The sequence below is a fragment of the Narcine bancroftii genome, chromosome 7 (assembly GCF_036971445.1).
Source record: "Narcine bancroftii isolate sNarBan1 chromosome 7, sNarBan1.hap1, whole genome shotgun sequence".
Classification (NCBI taxonomy): Eukaryota; Metazoa; Chordata; class Chondrichthyes; order Torpediniformes; family Narcinidae; genus Narcine; species Narcine bancroftii.
In genome coordinates this window covers 56,559,116-56,578,987 of record NC_091475.1, presented here as the reverse complement: position 1 = coordinate 56,578,987, position 19,872 = coordinate 56,559,116, and the positions used below count along the sequence as shown (strand labels likewise).

Here is a 19,872-nt window from a genome sequence, read left to right as displayed (position 1 = left end):
CAACTGAAAAACCTCACAAAGCTTAGCGTATACAGAGCCGTTGTCATACCCACACTCCTGTTCGGCTCCGAATCATGGGTCCTCTACTGGCATCACCTACGGCTCCTAGAACGCTTCCACCAGCGTTGTCTCCGCTCCATCCTCAACATTCATTTGAGCGACTTCATCATCAACATCGAAGTACTCGAGATGGCAGAGGCCGACAGCATCGAATCCACGCTGCTGAAGATCCAACTGCGCTGGGTAGGTCACGTCTCCAGAATGGAGGACCATCGCCTTCCCAAGATCGTGTTATATGGCGAGCTCTCCACTGGCCACCGTGACAGAGGTGCACCAAAGAAGAGGTACAAGGACTGCCTAAAGAAATCTCTTGGTGCCTGCCACATTGACCACCGCCAGTGGGCTGATATCGCCTCAAACCGTGCATCATGGCGCCTCACAGTTCGGCGGGCAGCAACCTCCTTTGAAGAAGACCGCAGACCCCACCTCACTGACAAAAGACAAAGGAGGAAAAACCCAACACCCAACCCGAACCAACCAATTTTCCCTTGCAACCACTGCAACCGTGTCTGCCTGTCCCGCATCGGACTTGTCAGCCACAAACGAGCCTGCAGCTGACGTGGACATTACCCCTCCATAAATCTTCATCTGCGAAGCCAAGCCAAAGAAAGATAATAATTTTTTAAGTTTGGTAACTGCAAACCACTTTGGTTGTACCTCTCTGTTAATTTATCTAACACTATCCTCGGTTTCCCTCCTTTCCACAAGAATTTCCTTATTATTCTTTTTAGTTCATTCAAGAATTTCTCTGTTAAGGGAATTGGCAATGATTGGAATAAGTATTGTATCCTTGGGAAGACATTCATTTTAATGCAATTTACCCTCCCTATCAACGTTAGCGGTAATTCTTTCCAATGTTCTAAGTCTTCCTGCAATTTCTTTATTAGTGGCTGATAATTTAGTTTGTACAGGTGTTATCTAACCTAATACCTAGGTATCGGATTGCTTGTGTTTGCCATTTAAATCGTGATTCTTTTTTAAATTCTGTGTAATCCACGTTACTCATTGGCATCACTTCAATTTTATTTGCGTTGATCTTGTACTCCAATATTTCTCCATACTCCTTCAATTTCATATGTAATTCTTTTATTGATATTTCTGTTTCTGTTAAGTATACTATGATGTCATCTGCAGATAGACTGATTTTTTTACTCCTTCTCCTTTATTTTTATCTCTTTTACTTTATTTTTTCTGGTAGATTGAACCTCTGTAATACTTTAAATAAATAATTCCATTCTACTCTGTCAAAGGCTTTTTCTGCGTTTAAAGCAACAGCCACTGTTGGCTTCTTATTTCCTTGAACTGCATGAATTAGATTAATAAGTTTACAGACATTATCCACTGTTTGTCTTTTCTTAATAAATCCAGTTTGATCTTGTTTTACTATTTTTGGTACACAATCGGCGAATCTGTATGCTAATAGTTTCTCTATTATCTTATAATCTGAATTAAGTAGAGATATTGGTCTGTATGATGCTGGTGTTAGTGGATCCTTCCCCGTCTTTGGTATTACTGTAATTATTGCTGTCTTACATGAATCTGGCAAGTTTTGTGTTTCTTCTATCTGGTTCATTACTTCCAGGAGAGGAGGAATTAATAATTCTTTAAATGTTTTATAGAATTCTATTGGGAATCCATCCTCTCCAGGCGTTTTATTGTTCAGCAGCTTTTTTTAATATATCCTGTACTTCCACTATTTCAAATGTATTTATCAGTTTGTTTTGTTCCTCTTCTTACAATTTTGACAGTTCAATTTTAGCTAAAATCTCTTCTATTTTATCATCTTTCCCCTCGTTCTCAGTTTGATATAATTGTTAATAAAATTCCTTGAAGTTCACATTAATCTCTATTGGGTTATATGTCATTTGTTTATCCTTTTTCCTTGATGCCAATACAGTTCTTTTAGCTTGTTCTGATTTAAGTTACCAGGCTAATATTTTATGTGTTTTTTCTTCCAGTTCGTAATACTTTTGCTTTATTTTCATTATGTTCTTCTCCACCTTGTACGTTTATAATGTTTTGGTTTTTTTTTGGCCGCCAATTCTCTTCTTTTCATTTTCTCATCCCTTTTTACTAGTTCCTTTTCTGTACTTACTATCTCCCTTTCGAACTGCTCTATTTCCCGATTGTAATCCTTTTTCATCTTAGTTACATAACTTATTACCTGCCCTCTAATGAAGGCTTTCATTGCACCCCATAATATAAATTTGTCTTTCACTGATTCTGTATTTATTTCAAAATATGTTTAATTTGGTGTTCAATAAATTCTCTAAATTCCTGCCTTTTAAATAGCATGGAGTTTAACCTCCATCTATATGTTCTTGGTGGGATGTCCTCCAGTTCTCTGGCCAATAACAGGGGTGAATAATCAGATAGTAATCTAGCTTTATATTCAGTTTTCCTAACCCTCTCTTGAATATGGGCCGACAACAAAAACATATCAATCCTTGATGCCTACTTGAATAATATGAGTATTCCTTCTCTTTTGGGTGCTGCCTCCACCATGTATCCATAAGTTTCATTTTGTGCATTGATTTAACCATAAATTTGGCCACTTTATTCTTTTTACTAGTCTTTTGTCCAGTTTTATCCAACATTAGATCCAAATTAAGGTTAAAATCCCCTCCTGTCAATATATTTCCTTGTGTATCTATAATCTTCAAAAAATATATTGTATAAACTTTTGATGCTCCTCATTAGGAGCATATATATTGACCAAATTCCAAAATTCTGAATATATCTGATACTTTATCATTACATATCTCCCTGCTGGATCTATTATTTCCTCCTCTATTTTGATTGGTATATTTTTATTAATTAATATAGCTACACCTCTAGCTTTTGAATTATATGATGCTGCCGCTACGTGCCCTAGCCAGTCTCTCTTTAATTTGTTATGTTCCACTTCAGTTAGATGCGTTTCCTGCACAAATGTTATATCTATTTTTTTCTTTTTTCAGTAAATGTAATAGCCTCTTCCTTTTAATTTGGTTATGTATTCCATTAATGTTTATAGTCATATAGTTCAACGTGGCCATTTCATATCCTGTTTACACCTCATTTCCGGTTCCTCACCACCCAATTTTCATCTCTCAGTTTTCCCTTTTTAAACTCAATGTATGACAACACATTTAAAACATAAAATACTCCAACAACTCCCACATCCAATATTCCCTTAACCCCAAATATCCTCCCGTCTCTGAGTTGCCCCTTATCCCTTGCCAGGCAACCACAACTCCCCTTTCCATTTCGATTGTGATCCTGCTCGTAAGCGTCAACTAATTTCGCAGTGATGGTTATTCTCTCCCACCCAGAAATTTTTTTTAACACATATAACAAAGTTCTCCCTTTTTTCCCCTTACTTCCTTCCTTCCCTTCTCTTTCCCTTCTTTAATTCTTTACATATACATTGTTTTTACAACTTTATAAATATTGCCATTCTTCATTCTTATTACATCTGTTCATCTCTCCTGTCCTGCAAGTGTTCTGCAAATTCTTGTGCTTCCTCCGGATCTGAGAACAGTTTGTTTTGCTCCCTAGGGATAAATATTTTAAGCACAGGTGGATGTCTTAACATGAATTTATAAACTTTTTTCCATAGGATCGATTTTGCTGTATTAACTCCTTCCTCTTCTTTAAGAGTTCAAAATTTATGTCTGGGTAAAAAAATATTTTTTGACCCTTGTATTCCAATGGTTTATTGTCTTCTCTAATTTTATTCCTTACCCGCTCCAGTATATTTTCTCTTGTCATATATCTCAAAATTTTACTAAAATGGATCTTGGTTTTTGATTTGTCTGTGGTTTTGGAGATAGTGTTCTGTGTGCCCTTTTTATTTCCATTCCTTCCTGCATTTCTGTCATTCCCAGGACCTTCAGGATCCATTCTTTTATAAATTCTTTCATATTTGTGCCTTCTTCATCTTCCTTTAGGCCCACTATTTATATGTTGTTTCACCTACTATAATTTTCCAACGTATCAATTTTCTGAGCTAACAACTCTTTAATTTTTTTATCCCTTTCTTCCAATTTTCCTCTTAAGTCGTTTACTTCCATTTCTACAGCCATTTCTCATTCTTCCACATTTTCTACTCTTCTTGCTATTGCTGTCATGACTAGTTCTAATCTTTGCATTTTATCTTCTGTTCTTTTCATTTTTCTTTTAATTGCACTAAATTCTAATGGCAACCATTCTTTTAATGCTCTCATTTGTTCTTCATAAAAAGCTTTATCTATATTCTGTCCATCGGTTTTACCTTCTATTTCCCTGTGAAGATCTTGGTCTTCTTCTTCCTCTTCTTCTGTATCTGTACCTGTGTTTGTGTCTTCTTATTTTCTTTGTATCTGCATCTCTTTTGATTTTTCTGAAATCGCTTTGTCAGGTCTCTTCTTGCTTTGCCTCTTGCTGTTGGTCCTCTTCTTCTGAGCTGCTCATCTGTCAAGCCTCCTGCTGCTGCTCCTCTTGCCGTTCACCCTGTCGACTTTCTTTCTCACCTGGTACTTCACTCCCTCTCCTGCCGCTTCCCTCATCTTCCAGCTGAGAGCCCAGGTGTTGGGCATCCCTCAGCTGGTCGCACCGTGGTTGCCCGCTCCTTGGCTGAGCCCCTTTCCTGTTGGTATTTGCGACTTCTCGCACATGTGCAGTTGCGCACTTTTGTTTGGCTCAGAGAGCCATTTTTGGAGTCCACCGGTCGGGGGGGTTTGGGACTCCGCAGGGCCGACACCAACCTCGGAGATCGGGTGTTCTTCTCCACCACAGCTCCCTATTCCTTTGTGCAAGTAAGGCCTTTTCCTTTCTTGTCTTTTCTTCTTTTTTCCCCCGTTTTTACTTTTTCCTTCTTAGGGGCCATTTTCTTTCTCTTCTCTTTATCTTTTATTTCTTATATTTTGTATTTATTGAACTTTGTCTTTTCTCAGCTTTTTTTCTTCTTTTCCGGAGAGGGCTGGTTTTACCCTACCGGCCACTACTCCATCACGTGACTCCTGTTGATCTCATTTGTGCACAAGGACCCACAGAAATGGAGTCATCTGTGAAGGACCGAAGAAGAAAAAGAGGCATTGATTTTACTTGTTTATTCACGGAATGTTATTGTCATTTCTCAGACCAGGGTTAATTGTCCATTCCTGATAGGCTTTGAACTGAATGCCTTGCTGGGTTATTTCTTAGGCAAGTTGAGTTCTCTGCCGACCGGATACAAATTCAGTTCAGCAAAAGACAACAGAAGATGATGGTGGAGGATTGTTTTGGGGATTGAATGTCTCTAACAGGTGGTGTTCCACAACCAGATTTCTGGTAGTATCAGCACCAGGAAGGTTGTTGTTTGCAATATACCCTAATGACTTGGATATGGGATGCACAATCAGTAGGTTCATGAACATTAGCAGAGTGGTCAATAGTCTTCAGCTGCAGAGAGATATTGATGTGTTTGTGAAATGGGCTGAAAGCTGGCAGGTGGAGTTTAATCAAGAGAAATGTGAATGATGCATTTTAGGAGTAATAATGAGACTTGAATTTGCATCAGGAACAGTGGGGAATTGGGAAGTATTGAGAAACAGAAGGACTTCAATGTACAAATTCATAGATCCTTGAAGGTTACAACATGGGTCAATAATGTGGTTAGGAAGGCATTCAGGACACCAGCCTCCATTAGTGAGAGCATTGAAGGGAGAAGTCGAGAGGTTTTGCTTCAACTTAAGAAAACTGCAGCCAGACTTCAACTGGACTGCTGTATGCAGTTCTGGCCACTAAAGCATAGAAAGAACAGGACAGCACTGGAGAGAGTGCATGGCAGAATCACCAGGATGAAGAGCGACTAGAGAAGATAGATCTGTTTTTAATCGAGGTATACGAAGAATAAAAGAGGTGTAATTAGGGTGAGGCTGGCCAAATGGTCTGTTTGCACGCTGATTTGATGATTTTGTAGCAACTGATTAAAGTCTCAGAATGCAGGATTTTTTTCCTACTTCCATGGGGTCTTGTCATTCAGCAAACTTTGCAGAAACCCAATGTTTTGCTTGAAGATGCTAGAAAATATCTATGGGAGATGGGAAGCTCGAAGCAGGCCATCAGCTCTTCTGGTTGATCTAATGATGTAAATCCAGTGCTGCTTTGAACTTGGCCTTCACTGCCTGGAGTCCTTCCACTTCTTGCTATGGCTAAGTTGGACTATTTCTGTGGCAACAAGGACCTTCCTGCTCAAGGACTACTGCTCAAGGTCAGCAGCATCTACTTCTGTAACTCTCAAGGGTAATATTTTTAGACATTCAGCACAGTAACAGACCATTTAAACCCATGAGCCAGTGCAGCCCAATTTACCTATGACTCCCGGTACATTTTTGGTGGGTGGGAGGAAACCGGAGCAGCTGGAGGGAACCCACAGAGACATGGGGAGAATGTATAAACTTACAGACAGCATGGGATTTGAACCCCAGTCCTGTAATGGTGTTGTGCCAATCATGCCACTTCTTTCATCTTTATTGCCAGTTCTCATCAAGGCATGATTTAGTGCATGCAGATATTCAGTGAAGAATGCTTCTGGATCAGCAGTAAAAACAAGTGCTTTTTCTGGCATCGTCCAACCACCAGAAGGGGTTGAAAAATAATATTGTCACACTCCTTGGTTTCACAAAGTCTCCTTCGGTATTTTACATCCAGGCTATACAGAGGGAACGTAAAGCTTGTCTGTCCTTGCAGTATATGGAGGTCGCGCTTTTGAAAATGTTCGTAGAGGGTACCTGGGGAGTTCATGTTGTAGATTGTTCATGTTGCAGCCAAATAGATGAAGGTGAAGACATTGGTTGGGACGCCGATCGAGCATGGTATTACATACTTCACGGTGTCATTTTTATTTTATATTGCTGTGGCTTGTAATTATACCGCGGGGGGCAGGAGATGAGACACTCGCTGCAGAATTCCTTGCCTTGGATCTGTCTTGCAAGCAGGGCACTAACATGACTGATCTGCAGGTTTATCATCAGTGATGTCCTTCCCCACAGCACCTCCCAAGATGCTGAAGGTGAGGCCTCAGCAGTAATAATGCTGCTGAAAGTCTTGTTGGAGATGTTCCATAGCCTTTATTCAACTGAGCCGAGATGTTTTCCAGGTTTTGCTGCAGATCATCTTTTAAGTTCTATTTCCATTCATTTTGTGTCACAATAACAGCACTTTTCTTGTATCTGCACCTGCGTAAGCAATGGAGGTTGTATTTTCCCATCCATTGGGACCAAGTTTCTAAGCAACTTTTATTTTTTTGAAAGTTCTGTAATGTAGATAAATATTGGGAGAATTTGGTAAAATTAGAGTAGGTTACATACATACACACATTTTAAAACCAATCTTATTTGAAATACTGAAGAATTCATATTCAGTAACATTACAGAAACTATGGAGAATACTGTGCACATTTCACAAGTAGGTGCTAATTGAAATGATGTCATCAAATGAATCGACTGGAGACAGGTCATCTGTGTTGAACATTTTTACAAGGCTTCTGACCTTTCTGCAAAGTGCACAGAAAGGTCACTCCTGAGAAGTTTGGTTACCTAAGACAACAGATGGGAACAAAAGATTAAGTCCTATTGTTTTCTGGAGAAGGTGGGGGTTTTGTGACAAGTGAGAGAGTCACATGGGCTTTCTAGCATTTGGAAGAGGAAGGGAGACTGAACAGTCACAGCTGAAGCAAGCAGGAAAAGCTTGATGGATCTGAAACAGAAAGCTCCAGAGCAGCAGATGGATCTTTCTCTTGGAATAAGAGGAACAGAAAGGAACTCTGTGCTAGCCTGAAAGAAAGAGGTTATCATTTGGAGAACCCTGATGGGGAAAGTTTCATCAGCAAGACATTGAAGTGACTAATGGTGGTACCTCAGTTGTTGAAATCCTGGAACAACAAATCTCTCTCTGCAAACCCTACAAGAACCTTCCTGAGCAGTAAACATTGACCTTTCGAGCACAAAAGCCTGGTGAACTTTATACATGTTAAATTCTGTGCACAGTATAAGAATTTCCTGCAACCAGTGAACTTGGAAGAATGAGAAGTGAGATTGAACTGTGAACCAAAGAACTTTTCTTAAATTTACACATACATCATATACGTGTGCTTACAATTAGAACGGGGTTAATTTGGGTTAGTTAAGTTAATAGAGATATGTTAAAGTTTGATTCTGTTTTCATGTTTAAAGATAATTAAAAACAACTTTTGTTGGTGTGAATATCTATTGCTGCTGGGTTTTGGGGTCCTTTGGGCTTGTAACAGTTCACTTAGAAAATACTCAGTGACATCTGAGCCACCCCCAAATGAAATCTCTCTGAGCCAGTAACTTTTCTGCTTCCAGTAAAGTGTCCAGGGTGCAATTTTTCGTATATAAATGTATGGCTGCTCTGTAGAGGTGAAAGTTATCACAGTTTGCCACTGTACAATGTATCTTTTCCCTGACATCTGAATCCAGACAAATGAATAGAACTTTCATTGTGCTTGTGCAGGATACCTTGATAACTGCCTCCTTTTTATTTCTTCCTCTTTTATTGCTGGCTTTATCACTTTACTGTAAATTTTCATTTTATGTAATTTTTTCCAGAAGGTCTCATTTTGTAACATGATTATCCAACTGCACGAAAACCAACAAGGTCGGGTCAGATACAGCAATGAGCTCTCTGAACCCTTCTCCATTAACAATGGCGTGAAGCAAGGCTGTGTTCTCGCACCAACCCTCTTTTCAATCTTCTTCAGCATGATGCTGAACCAAGCCATGAAAGACCCCAACAATGAAGACGCTGTTTACATCCGGTACCGCACGGATGGCAGTCTCTTCAATCTGAGGCGCCTGCAAGCTCACACCAAGACACAAGAGAAACTTGTCCGTGAACTACTCTTTGCAGATGATGCCGCTTTAGTTGCCCATTCAGAGCCAGCTCTTCAGCGCTTGACGTCCTGCTTTGCGGAAACTGCCAAAATGTTTGGCCTGGAAGTCAGCCTGAAGAAAACTGAGGTCCTCCATCAGCCAGCTCCCCACCATGACTACCAGCCCCCCCACATCTCCATCGGGCACACAAAACTCAAAACGGTCAACCAGTTTACCTATCTCGGCTGCACCATTTCATCAGATGCAAGGATCGACAATGAGATAGACAACAGACTCGCCAAGGCAAATAGCGCCTTTGGAAGACTACACAAAAGAGTCTGGAAAAACAACCAACTGAAAAACCTCACAAAGATAAGCGTATACAGAGCCGTTGTCATACCCACACTCCTGTTCGGCTCCGAATCATGGGTCCTCTACCGGCACCACCTACGGCTCCTAGAACGCTTCCACCAGCGTTGTCTCCGCTCCATCCTCAACATCCATTGGAGCGCTCACACCCCTAACGTCGAGGTACTCGAGATGGCAGAGGTCGACAGCATCGAGTCCACGCTGCTGAAGATCCAGCTGCGCTGGATGGGTCACGTCTCCAGAATGGAGGACCATCGCCTTCCCAAGATCGTATTATATGGCGAGCTCTCCACTGGCCACCGTGACAGAGGTGCACCAAAGAAAAGGTACAAGGACTGCCTAAAGAAATCTCTTGGTGCCTGCCACATTGACCACCGCCAGTGGGCTGATAACGCCTCAAACCGTGCATCTTGGCGCCTCAATGTTTGGCGGGCAGCAGCCTCCTTTGAAGAAGACCGCAGAGCCCACCTCACTGACAAAAGGCAAAGGAGGAAAAACCCAACACCCAACCCCAACCAACCAATTTTCCCTTGCAACCGCTGCAATCGTGTCTGCCTGTCCCGCATCGGACTGGTCAGCCACAAACGAGCCTGCAGCTGACGTGGACTTTTTACCCCCTCCATAAATCTTCGTCCGCGAAGCCAAGCCAAAGAAGAAACTGTATGTGCTTGTGTAAATCCAAAGATAATTTGATGCACTGTGACATTGGTAACTGCTGCCTTACAAATGGCATCAACAACAAACCTTTTGAATATATTCAATGCACAGAAAGTTAAATACCAGAATAGGTATTATGGATGAATGTGATATAATCTTTTTTTCCAAACATTATGTGAAGTTTGTATCATGTTTAGTTTGTAATCCATTCTGAAACTGAATTCCATTTAGTCAGATGGTGCTCCTTTCCTGTATCATGCATTGATTTCAAAGGATGTATATTGGTGCCGTTACTACTCAGTACATATCTCAAAACTCCTGAATGCTGGATATATTTCCCCAGGTTAGAATTTGTGTGTCTATTGGGCAGTCAGCATACAAAATGTTACGTTTTGGTCGTACTTTATTAACCATGAGGATTGTCCGGTATGGGTTGCTTTGGAATCTAATTCTGTTACAAAATTTTCTATTATCTTTCCTCTCAGATCTTCACTTCCCTTACCTTTAAATAAATTAAATGTCAATCTGCTAGTTAAACATACTTTAAGGATTTGGATACAATATAGAAAACATTTTGGTTTACTAAAATTTTCTCTTTCTAGTCCTATTTTTCTCTTTTTTTTAAACCTTGCATGATTGACTAGCTTTTAAAGAGTGGTGCAGATTGGACATTAAATATTTTAAAGATCTATTTATTGAAGGCTTCTTTTGAACAATTGTCAGTTGTTTAAATATAGTTTACCAAATACTCATATTTTTCCTTATTTACAGATTAGAGATTTTTTGCAGTTTCAATTACATACATTTCCTAAGAGCTTTGACAAGGATTTAATAGATGCAATTTTTAATTTGCACCCTTTTTATAATGGTTCAATATCTAACATTATGACATTGGGAGCAAGAGGGGCTCCTTTAGATCAAATTTAAAAAGCCTGGAAACAGGACCTTCAGTTTTCAATCTCTGAAGAAACTTGGAATGTAATTTTTAAAGTGGTTAATGCCTCATCTTTATGTGCTCGCCACTCCCTCCTACAATTTAAAGTAATCCAAAGGGCCATCATGTCCAACATTAAACTATCTTGCTTTTAAGTGGATATAGCTCCTCGTTGTGATAGATGCAATAATGGAGATGCATCACTAATTCATATGTTTTGGACATGTCCATGTCTTGGGATATACTGGAAGGAAGTTTGTCAAACCTTTTCTGTAGTTTTTAAAGTAAATTTTAAGCCTAATCCTTTGACTACCTCGTTTGGTATTGTTGGAGAGAGTGGAATAATTTCAATGCCATCTGATTTGCACCTATTGGCTTTTTATTTCTCTTCTGGTTGGGTGGGCAGTGTGGCTTAAATGGACCGACATTGCTGTGCCTACTCATGCTCAATGGTTACATAATGTTATGTTTAAATTTTGATGCTCAATATCCAAACTGAATTTAAATTTTCTAACACAGTGGGGACCCTTTTTGAATTACTTTCAAAATCTTTGATTTGCTATTAATGCAGAGGTGTTGGCAAATAAGGTCATTTATTACTGCAACAGGGAACTTTTTTCTCTCTCTTCTTTTCAAAGAGCTTCAGTTTCAGTGGTGGAATTGGATTTTCTTTTTATAATAAAATATTACCTTAATGTAAACTGTCTGAATAAGAATGCAGGGTACAGTGGATGAAATTTAAGAGTGTAGTGTATTCTGTACTTTTCTACTTTTTGACTTTTAATATGTATTCTTATGTACTCTGTATTTTTTATGTGAATTTCAATAAAAATATTGAAAAAGAAGAAGGAGGATGGTAATTTTACAATCTACTACAGATTACAGCTGAATGATGCAGTGTCTTGACTAATGAGACATCAGTTCAAACTACATCCAACCAATTTTTCTTGGTACGCTCCTCGAGCGTAAAGCCCTGCAAAAGGTAGTGGACACAGCCCTGGACATCACAGACAAACCCCTCCCCACCATCAAAAACATTTACAAGAAACTCACTGCTGTCGGAGAGCAGCAGCAATTATCAAGGATCCATACCACCCAGCACACGCTCTGTTTTCACTGGTACCATGAGGAAAGAGGTAACAGTGCCACAAGGCTCGCACCTCCAGGTTCAGGAACAGCTGCTACCCCTCCACCATCAGACTCCTCAGTGACTCATTTAAGGACTCTTATTTCTTTGTTTGTTTGTTTTTGTTTATATTTGTTTACATGTGTACATAGTGTATATTTTTTTACATTACCAATAAGTGGTAATTCTGCCTGGCCCGCAAGGAAAACAATCTTGGGTGATGTCATGGTTTACGTCTTGTAAGGGACATTTCTTCTTTCAAATATATATTAGTTGTGCAAATTGGATAGATTTCAGAGAATAACAATGTGGTCTAAAGAACATGAATAATTTCAGAGGCCCGAGACATGAAATAAACTCAATAGGCTTTGGAAGGAAGAGATGGCTTTGCACCTTGTGGTTCTCTAGGATTTGATATTCGTGTAATTTCTGATTTGCTGAGTGCTAATTAATGGAATTGATTGATGTATCAAGTCATAATCATTGTGGTTGCATATTGTGCAGTAATGAGCTAAGGCTTGCATAATGATGAACAGAAAAGCAATGTTCCTGATGTCCCCTGAGGTAAAGTATGTTTGCTGAAGAAGAAAGTTAGAAACATTTGGACTACTTCGTACATTTCAGCTGTAAACAGCACAGTTCAAGGGCACAAACAAGTCATCCATTACCAGTTCACCTTTTACAAATAATTTGAAGGAAGAATTCTGAGCAGCAATTATTTTAATTTCACACAGAAAAGAGAAAAAAAAGTAGTATTATGTCGTTATATCTTCAGTTCCTGTGCACAGTTCACTCGTGAGTTTCTCTGCATTCAATTGAACAATAAGGGGCATTTCAGAAGAAATACTATGAACTTTTAGTAATCCACTTATTATAAAATTTGTGTAAATTAGAGTCTCTCCTTGCTTTTAACCAATTCTACTGTAAGAGCCTGATGTTCCTTGTTATTATCCTTTCAATGTTCATGTGACAGAGCTGGATGATTACTGAAATGAGAACCAATCAATAAGTCAAATGGCCAATTGAGCCTATTTGGAAAAACTGCTATAAAATGTGGTAAATTGGTTGACATACATTGCAAAAAAATCTGTCAAATAGAAAAGCTGTTTGTCCCCTAATTTGTTGCCTTTTTTTTTCTTCAAAGTCAGAGGTGGGGTGGGCAGTGCAGAGAGTTCAAAAGGAACTCAGTTTAATCTTGGTGTCTTTTAAAAATTTAGACATACTGCACGGTAACAGGCCATTTTGGCCCACGAACCTGTGCCACCTAATTTCCATCCCATTAACCTATACCCCTGGACCGTTTTGAATGGTGGAGGGAAACCGAAGCCCCCGGAGAAAACTCACTCAGACACGGGGAGAACGTACAAACTCCTTACAGTGCGGGATTTGAAACCTGGTCCCGATCGCTGGTGCTGTAAAGGCATTGCGCTAACTGCTATGCCAATCGGGCCACCCATTAAGACATTCTTTTTGACAGTTGCCATTTTCTGTCTTGGTGTGAGACAATTTTTTTTACATTTTAGAGGTACAGTACAGTAACACCTTTTCAGCCCACAAGCCCGCATCACCCAGATACACCCATGTGGCCAATTAAACTACCAACCACCTACGTCTTTGAAATGTGGGAGGATACCAGAGCATCTGGCAGAAACCCACGCAGACACAGGGTGAACATACAAAGAGACAGCATCCGATTTTAACGTTGTGCTAACCACTACACCAACTGTGCACTTGGATTTGGAAAAAAGGGATCCTCAAATTGCCCTCGAGTAATCTTGTTTTCAAAAAGTCTGTTCAGGATTATGACAAATAGCCAAAAACGTGACGTTCCTTTCCCTAATTCAAAGTTGAGGTGATGAATTCTTCTCCCCCATCTCCTGCCACACCCTCACTGGAAGATGGGTGGAAACTTTGGGACTATCCATATATTTCGATGACCCTCAAAGCACCCAAAAACAGGGGTTGTCTTATAGGCCAGGAAGAGAATCGGAATTTATTATTATGAAATTTGGTGTTTTTGGGACAGCATCATAGTGCAAACATTCATATTATGAATCATCTTACAACAATAATATAAAAAATAAAAATAGTAGTGTACGAAAAGTAAGGCAGTCTTTTGTTCATTGATTATTCAGGAATCTGATGGCAGCGGGGAAGAAGCTCTCTTTGTGCCCGTTGAGTGATCATCTTTAGGCTCCTGTAGCAGGTTATATTATATATAAATATATTTTTAAAAGAGATTGATTGTGGGGGTTTTAGTGTAGGTCACTTCACAAACAGATACTTATACTTCACATCTCATTTGAAATGCTAGAGCTTCGCGTTGAAGCCAGACATGCAGGCACCAGTGGCTTTGCAAAAGACAATGGAACTGCTTTGGAAGGAACTTCAGAAGTAGGTGCAAATGGAGAAGTCTGGGCTCGTGCTGATAAAGCTCTTTCAAGGATTGGATTTGGAGCCTTGGGAGGGGTTCTGGTTTTTACAAGCCAAGAGAGATAGAGAGAGAGAAGAACAAACAGGATTCTTCTCAGAGAGAGAGAGAGGTCAGCTCTACAGTGGCTTTTGAGACTGCAACATGGCAAGCTGGCAGGCTTGTTGAAAACCTGATTTTGAAGGTGGGTTGTGAGCTCTGAGTTCAGCCTGTTGAAAATCCTTGTGGGCCTTAGAAGAGGAAATGACTGGCTAGCGTGTTTCTCCTGAAATAAGGGAAACAAGAGGAACTCTGTGGTGACCTGGAAGAAGAGGTTATCATTTGGAAAATCCATGATGGGGCAAGTTTCTTTGGCAAGACACTGAAGTGGCTTCTTTTTGGTTTCAGAGAGATATTTGTTGCTCATTGGCCAAACACACAAACTGATTTCCTCCAATCAGCCAGGAAATCAGTTTGTGTGTTTGGCCAATGAGCAACAAATATCTCTCTGAAACCAAAAAGAACATTCCTGAGTGGTAACCATTTACCTTTAAGTACCAGAGCCTGGTGAAAATTCTTAAATGTTAAATTCTGTGCATGGTATAAGAATTGCCTGATACCCGTGAACTTGGAGAAGTGTGAGATTGGATTGTGAATCAAAGAACTTTCCTGCACCTATACACATTACATACATGTGTGCTTAGGATTAGAAGTGGGTTAAATTAGGTTAAGTTAATAGTAATAATTTAAAGTTTGATCCTGTTTTTATGTTTAAAGAAAATTAAAAGCAACTTTTGTTTAAGTAACCATTTGTCATGGTGAATTTCTATTGCTCCTGGGTTTTGCAGTCCTCTGGGCTTGTAATACTCCTGTACCTCTTTCCCGATGGTAGCAGAGTGAAGAGGGCATGGCCTGGGCAATGGGGGTCTTTGAGGTTAGAGGCTGGTTTTTTCAGACACTGCCTCGTGTGGATGACCTCGATGGAGTGGAGTCTGGTGCGTCTGATGTCACAGAACCTTCTCCAATTTTTCTTTATCCTGGGATTTGGTGCCTCCATACCAGACAGTGATGCAACCAGCCAGAATGCTGTCTACACTACACCTGTAGAAGTTTTCGAAAGTCTTCGGTGATGTATAAAATTTCCTCAAGCATTTCACAAAGTATAGCCACTGGCGAGGCTTCTTCATGATTGCATCAACAAAGAGGCTCCAGGACAGATCCTCGGAGAGGTTGACACCCAGGAATTTGAAGTTTTTGACCCTCTCCACTCGATGAGGACTGGGTGCTGTTTCCTTGACTCCCTCCAGAGGTCCACAATCATCTCCTTGGTTTTGCTAACGTTGGTTGTTGTGCCACCACTTGAAGAGTTGCTCTAACTCCATCCTGTACACTTCCTCATTTCCATTTGTGATTCAGCTGACAACTGTGGTGTCATCAGCAAACTTGTCGATGGCATTGGAATTGTGCCTGGTCACACAGTCATGGGTGTATAATGAGTAGAGCAGTGGGCGAAGTACGCATCCTTGGGGTACGCCTGTGTTGATAATCAGAGAGGAAGGGACATTGTTTCCAATTTGTACTGACTGGTCTTCTGTTGAGAAAATCAAGGATCCAGTTGCAGAGGTGGGTACAGAGGCCTAGAGTTTGTAGCTTCTTGACCAGCTCAGAGGGAATAATGGTTTTGAAGGCTGAGTTGTAGTCGATGAAGAGCAGCTGTATACATGAGTTGCTGTTTTCAAGGTGAACCAGAGTTGAGTGGAGAGCCAGCAATATTGCATCTGCTGTGGAGCAATTGTGATAATAGGCAAATTGCAGTGGGTCCAGATCTTTGCTTAGGTACATGTTAATTCTGGCCACGACCAGCTTCTCAAAGCATTTCATCACAGTAGAAGTTAGTGCTACTGGGCGATCGTCGTTGAGGCAGTTCACGCTACTCTTCTTGGGCACTGGGATGATTGATGCCCTCTTGAAGCTGGTGGGAACCTCTGACTGTAGCAATCAGAGGTTAAAAATGTGAATACTCCAGCTAATTGGTTGGCACAGATTTTCACTATCCTACCAGGTACGCTGTCAGGGCCTTATGTCTTACAAGTTTCACCCTCTTGAATGATGTTCTAACATCGCCCTCAGAGACAGATATCATAAGGTCCTCAACCTCTGCAGGGATTCTAGTAGGCACTGTTTGCTGGTTCTTCTCAAAGCGGGCATAGAAGGTGTTCAGCTCATTGGATAATGAAGCATCACATCCCTCTTGTTCACTTTGTAGGCTGTAATAGTCTGCACTCCCTGCCATAGCTGGCATGTATCTGTCTCTGCTTCTAGCTTCCTTCAGAATTGCCACTTTGCCTCTGAGATGGCATTCCACAGGTCGTATGTGGTCTTTTTGTAGAGATCTTGATCCCCGGCCTTAAATGCCCTTGTTCTTGCCCTCAGCAGGTTGCAAATCTGCTATTTTTTTTTAAAGACCTTAAAATTCTGCAAAAAATACCACTTAATTGGTTCCATAACCCACTCAGACTCCATCCTACAACAATTTTTTAAGCTACCAGTATATGAGAAAGAAATTTTTATTGTTTAAAAACATTTAAAATCCTTCAAAATTACTATCATTGTCTGATGCAAAGAACTCAGCAAACTGGTGTTTCTGCCGAACGCTGACATATAATAAACTGCTGAAAGCTGATAACTTTATGATCAATATCTTTTGTTAGTTTCTGAGCAATTTTTTTGTCGTAATACCAGATTTTTCCTGTTCACACAATGGCTGCACCTTTAAAATCTCTACTGTGTTCGGGATTTGACCTTGCCCACTTCAGTGCAGAGGTTCGGATATTATTTCTTGCGACTATGTAGCCACCTTGCCCCTGTTTGAGCACCCATTCTGCACCGTGAATTTCCTGCTCTGGCCAACGAATGATTGCTCGTCTCATCGAACATTGTTTCTTAAAACATCTTCATTCTTTTCCTACTCTCTTACCATCTTCTCAGTTGTCTCGAATGTCCTTGCAGCAGCCCCGTTGTTAGGTTCTGTGGCCACTTCATTAACTTTTAATGCTTCATGCTTCCTTCGTTTTGCTGGAGGCTGCATGAAAATGCACACTTTCTGACCACGCCCATCAGCTCAGTCATCGCGACACCAGCTCAGTCAACACATGTATTTTTTGGGGGGTGGGGGTGTTGTCTTATACACATATATCACCTTTTATATAAATATATATAGATATAGATCTATATCTATATAGATATAGAAACTATGAAATTCAGACTGTCTTATCTTAAGGTCAGCTTATATGTTGAAATATATGGTAATTGTTTTCCAACTCCTGTTCTGCTGAAGCTGGACATGAAAACCATCAAAAATTGTTGAGGAAAATGTCCATGGTTTAGCGACCCATAACACTATAAGGAGGAATTTGATCCTTAAAAATTTTACACTAAAACCAACCTTTCATATCCTATGGCAGTGGAGAGCAGCATAAAACATTAGTCTAACTCCTACGGTCCTACCACTAAATAATTTTCTACTGAAACTGGCATTTGGGAAGCTAGTAATGTTTTATCGAAACAAAAATATATGAAAACCTGTCTAACATACCTTAAAATAACAGTACAACAAACTAAGCTAACAGTTGCCATTTGCAACAGCTGACAGGGTTTCTTGGAAAGGCTCATGTTTTCACTCCTTCAGCACTCTCTCTGGGTGAATGTTAATCTCCAGCTTCCCACTCTTGCACTTAAGTGGGCGAAAGACAACCAAGAGCACAGCAAATATTTTAAAGCCACTGCGTAAACAGTCCGAACACAGTCCGACCGATAATCTCGTGAGGCAAGGTTGAGTTATGAATTTTTTAAAAATTCCTGCTGTGTACTTTATATCAACATATCTAATATATTGCAGTGTAATATTATGCATAATTAAATTAGTAAATCAATTTCAAGTAAATGATAAAATTCTACAGCATATTTGATTCTTGTAAAGAACCGATGCCTGAGTGGTGTGGCTAATGTTTACATTACACCAACTGGAAATGTTTGATGCCTATTGCAGTGGGTAATTGACAGTTATTTCACCATTACTTGAAATGAATTGGTTACATTTTAAAACCAAGACCATATTTTGTGATTAAATTGTATGAGGGAAGAACAGTCGAAAACCTGTGAGACATGGAAGATGTTTAAGGCACCACACAATTTGCATGCTCTGCTGTGGCTCTGTCATTTTGGCAAATAAAGGGAAATCTTCCTGAGAAAGTCTACAAATCAAATGAGAATTTGCTTTACTTGATGAAGCTCTGAAGACTATTTTAAGTTCTTGTTAACTTGCTAAACTGTGAAATATAAGTCTTGTGGCCTGATTCTTTTTTTTTTAAATTATACTTTCCCGATTACATTGTGGCTTAATGCTTTTTTTTTAAATTTTTTATTTTTCACACCATAAATCACAATAGCCATGATATACACTTTTTCTTTTTCACACATTTACAGTGACTTTTTCTCCCCCCCCCCCTCCTCCCAAGCCACCCCCCCACCCCCCCCCTCATCTATTTTAGGTATACAATCTAGGTTGCATTAATTCAGTCAGACAATGTTGTCATTCAACAAAAATACACCAGAAATTCTACAGAGTCCATTCTTTTCTTTCCTTCTCCTTCCATCAACTTAGGTAATGTTTGTCCCCGGTAGGTTTTCGCTATTCTATTTAATGCTTGATGTATGATTTAATCCATAAATTACAGCTTGTACACTGGTCTTTGAATAAAATTAAGCACCCTTTGAAAGTGTCATTACATTGGGAATGATTTCCAGTCTGCTACCAGCTACAGTTAACAAGTTGGCATAATGTTACTCTGACACTTGTAGGTTTTCAATCCTACGGGACTTCGTCTGCTCAGGAACACTGAGCGAATATTAGAAGAAAGCCCAAATTTTAACAGTGAGATTTCAAAGGTCATGTATTTAACAGACAGATCAGGAAAAATAAACTTTGTATTGCTTTTTTTCACAGTTTTGTTTTGCTCCATTTCCAGGGGTGGCTTGTCTGTGAAGACCAAACATGCAAAAATCAGACGCGTCATCTCCCATTGAGGTTCTCGCACAGTGCTCCATTGTGCCAGACTTGCACAAAGGGTGCCCTGAAGCCAGAGGTGGGTACTAACTTTTGTATTGTTGCTGCAGGCTCATCAATTTTTGTCATCAAAGTATCCAGAACAATAACGCTATTTGTGATGTACCTAAATTATAAGCAATTGATCAATGTCTAACTTTAAACCCTGGTTATCAGTGGTAACATTTCAGTAGTTTTGAATCAGGTTGTTGTAATATGTAATATTAGAAGCTTGCAAAACATTAAGGAAGCATTTTGTACTGTGCCAGCCAAGCAAACTCTGAAAGAGTTTTCTTCCATTCCATTTTATCTCTGCAACCTTTGTAATCTCTTTTTAAAACACTTACTTTTCAAACTCAGGTGAGAGTCCTTTAG

General features: G+C 39.9%; 1 protein-coding gene across 3 annotated transcripts in view; it reads left to right on the top strand.

Annotated features, from left to right (window-relative positions):
* Nucleotides 1-19,872, top strand: part of pola1 (polymerase (DNA directed), alpha 1) — a 382,614-nt gene that overhangs the window by 208,275 nt on the left and 154,467 nt on the right. For all 3 annotated transcript variants that reach the window (XM_069890180.1, XM_069890179.1, XM_069890181.1), the window contains exon 35: nt 19,421-19,537. In XM_069890180.1, coding sequence (XP_069746281.1) covers nt 19,421-19,537 — 117 coding nt within the window. The remainder of the gene's footprint in view (nt 1-19,420; nt 19,538-19,872) is intronic.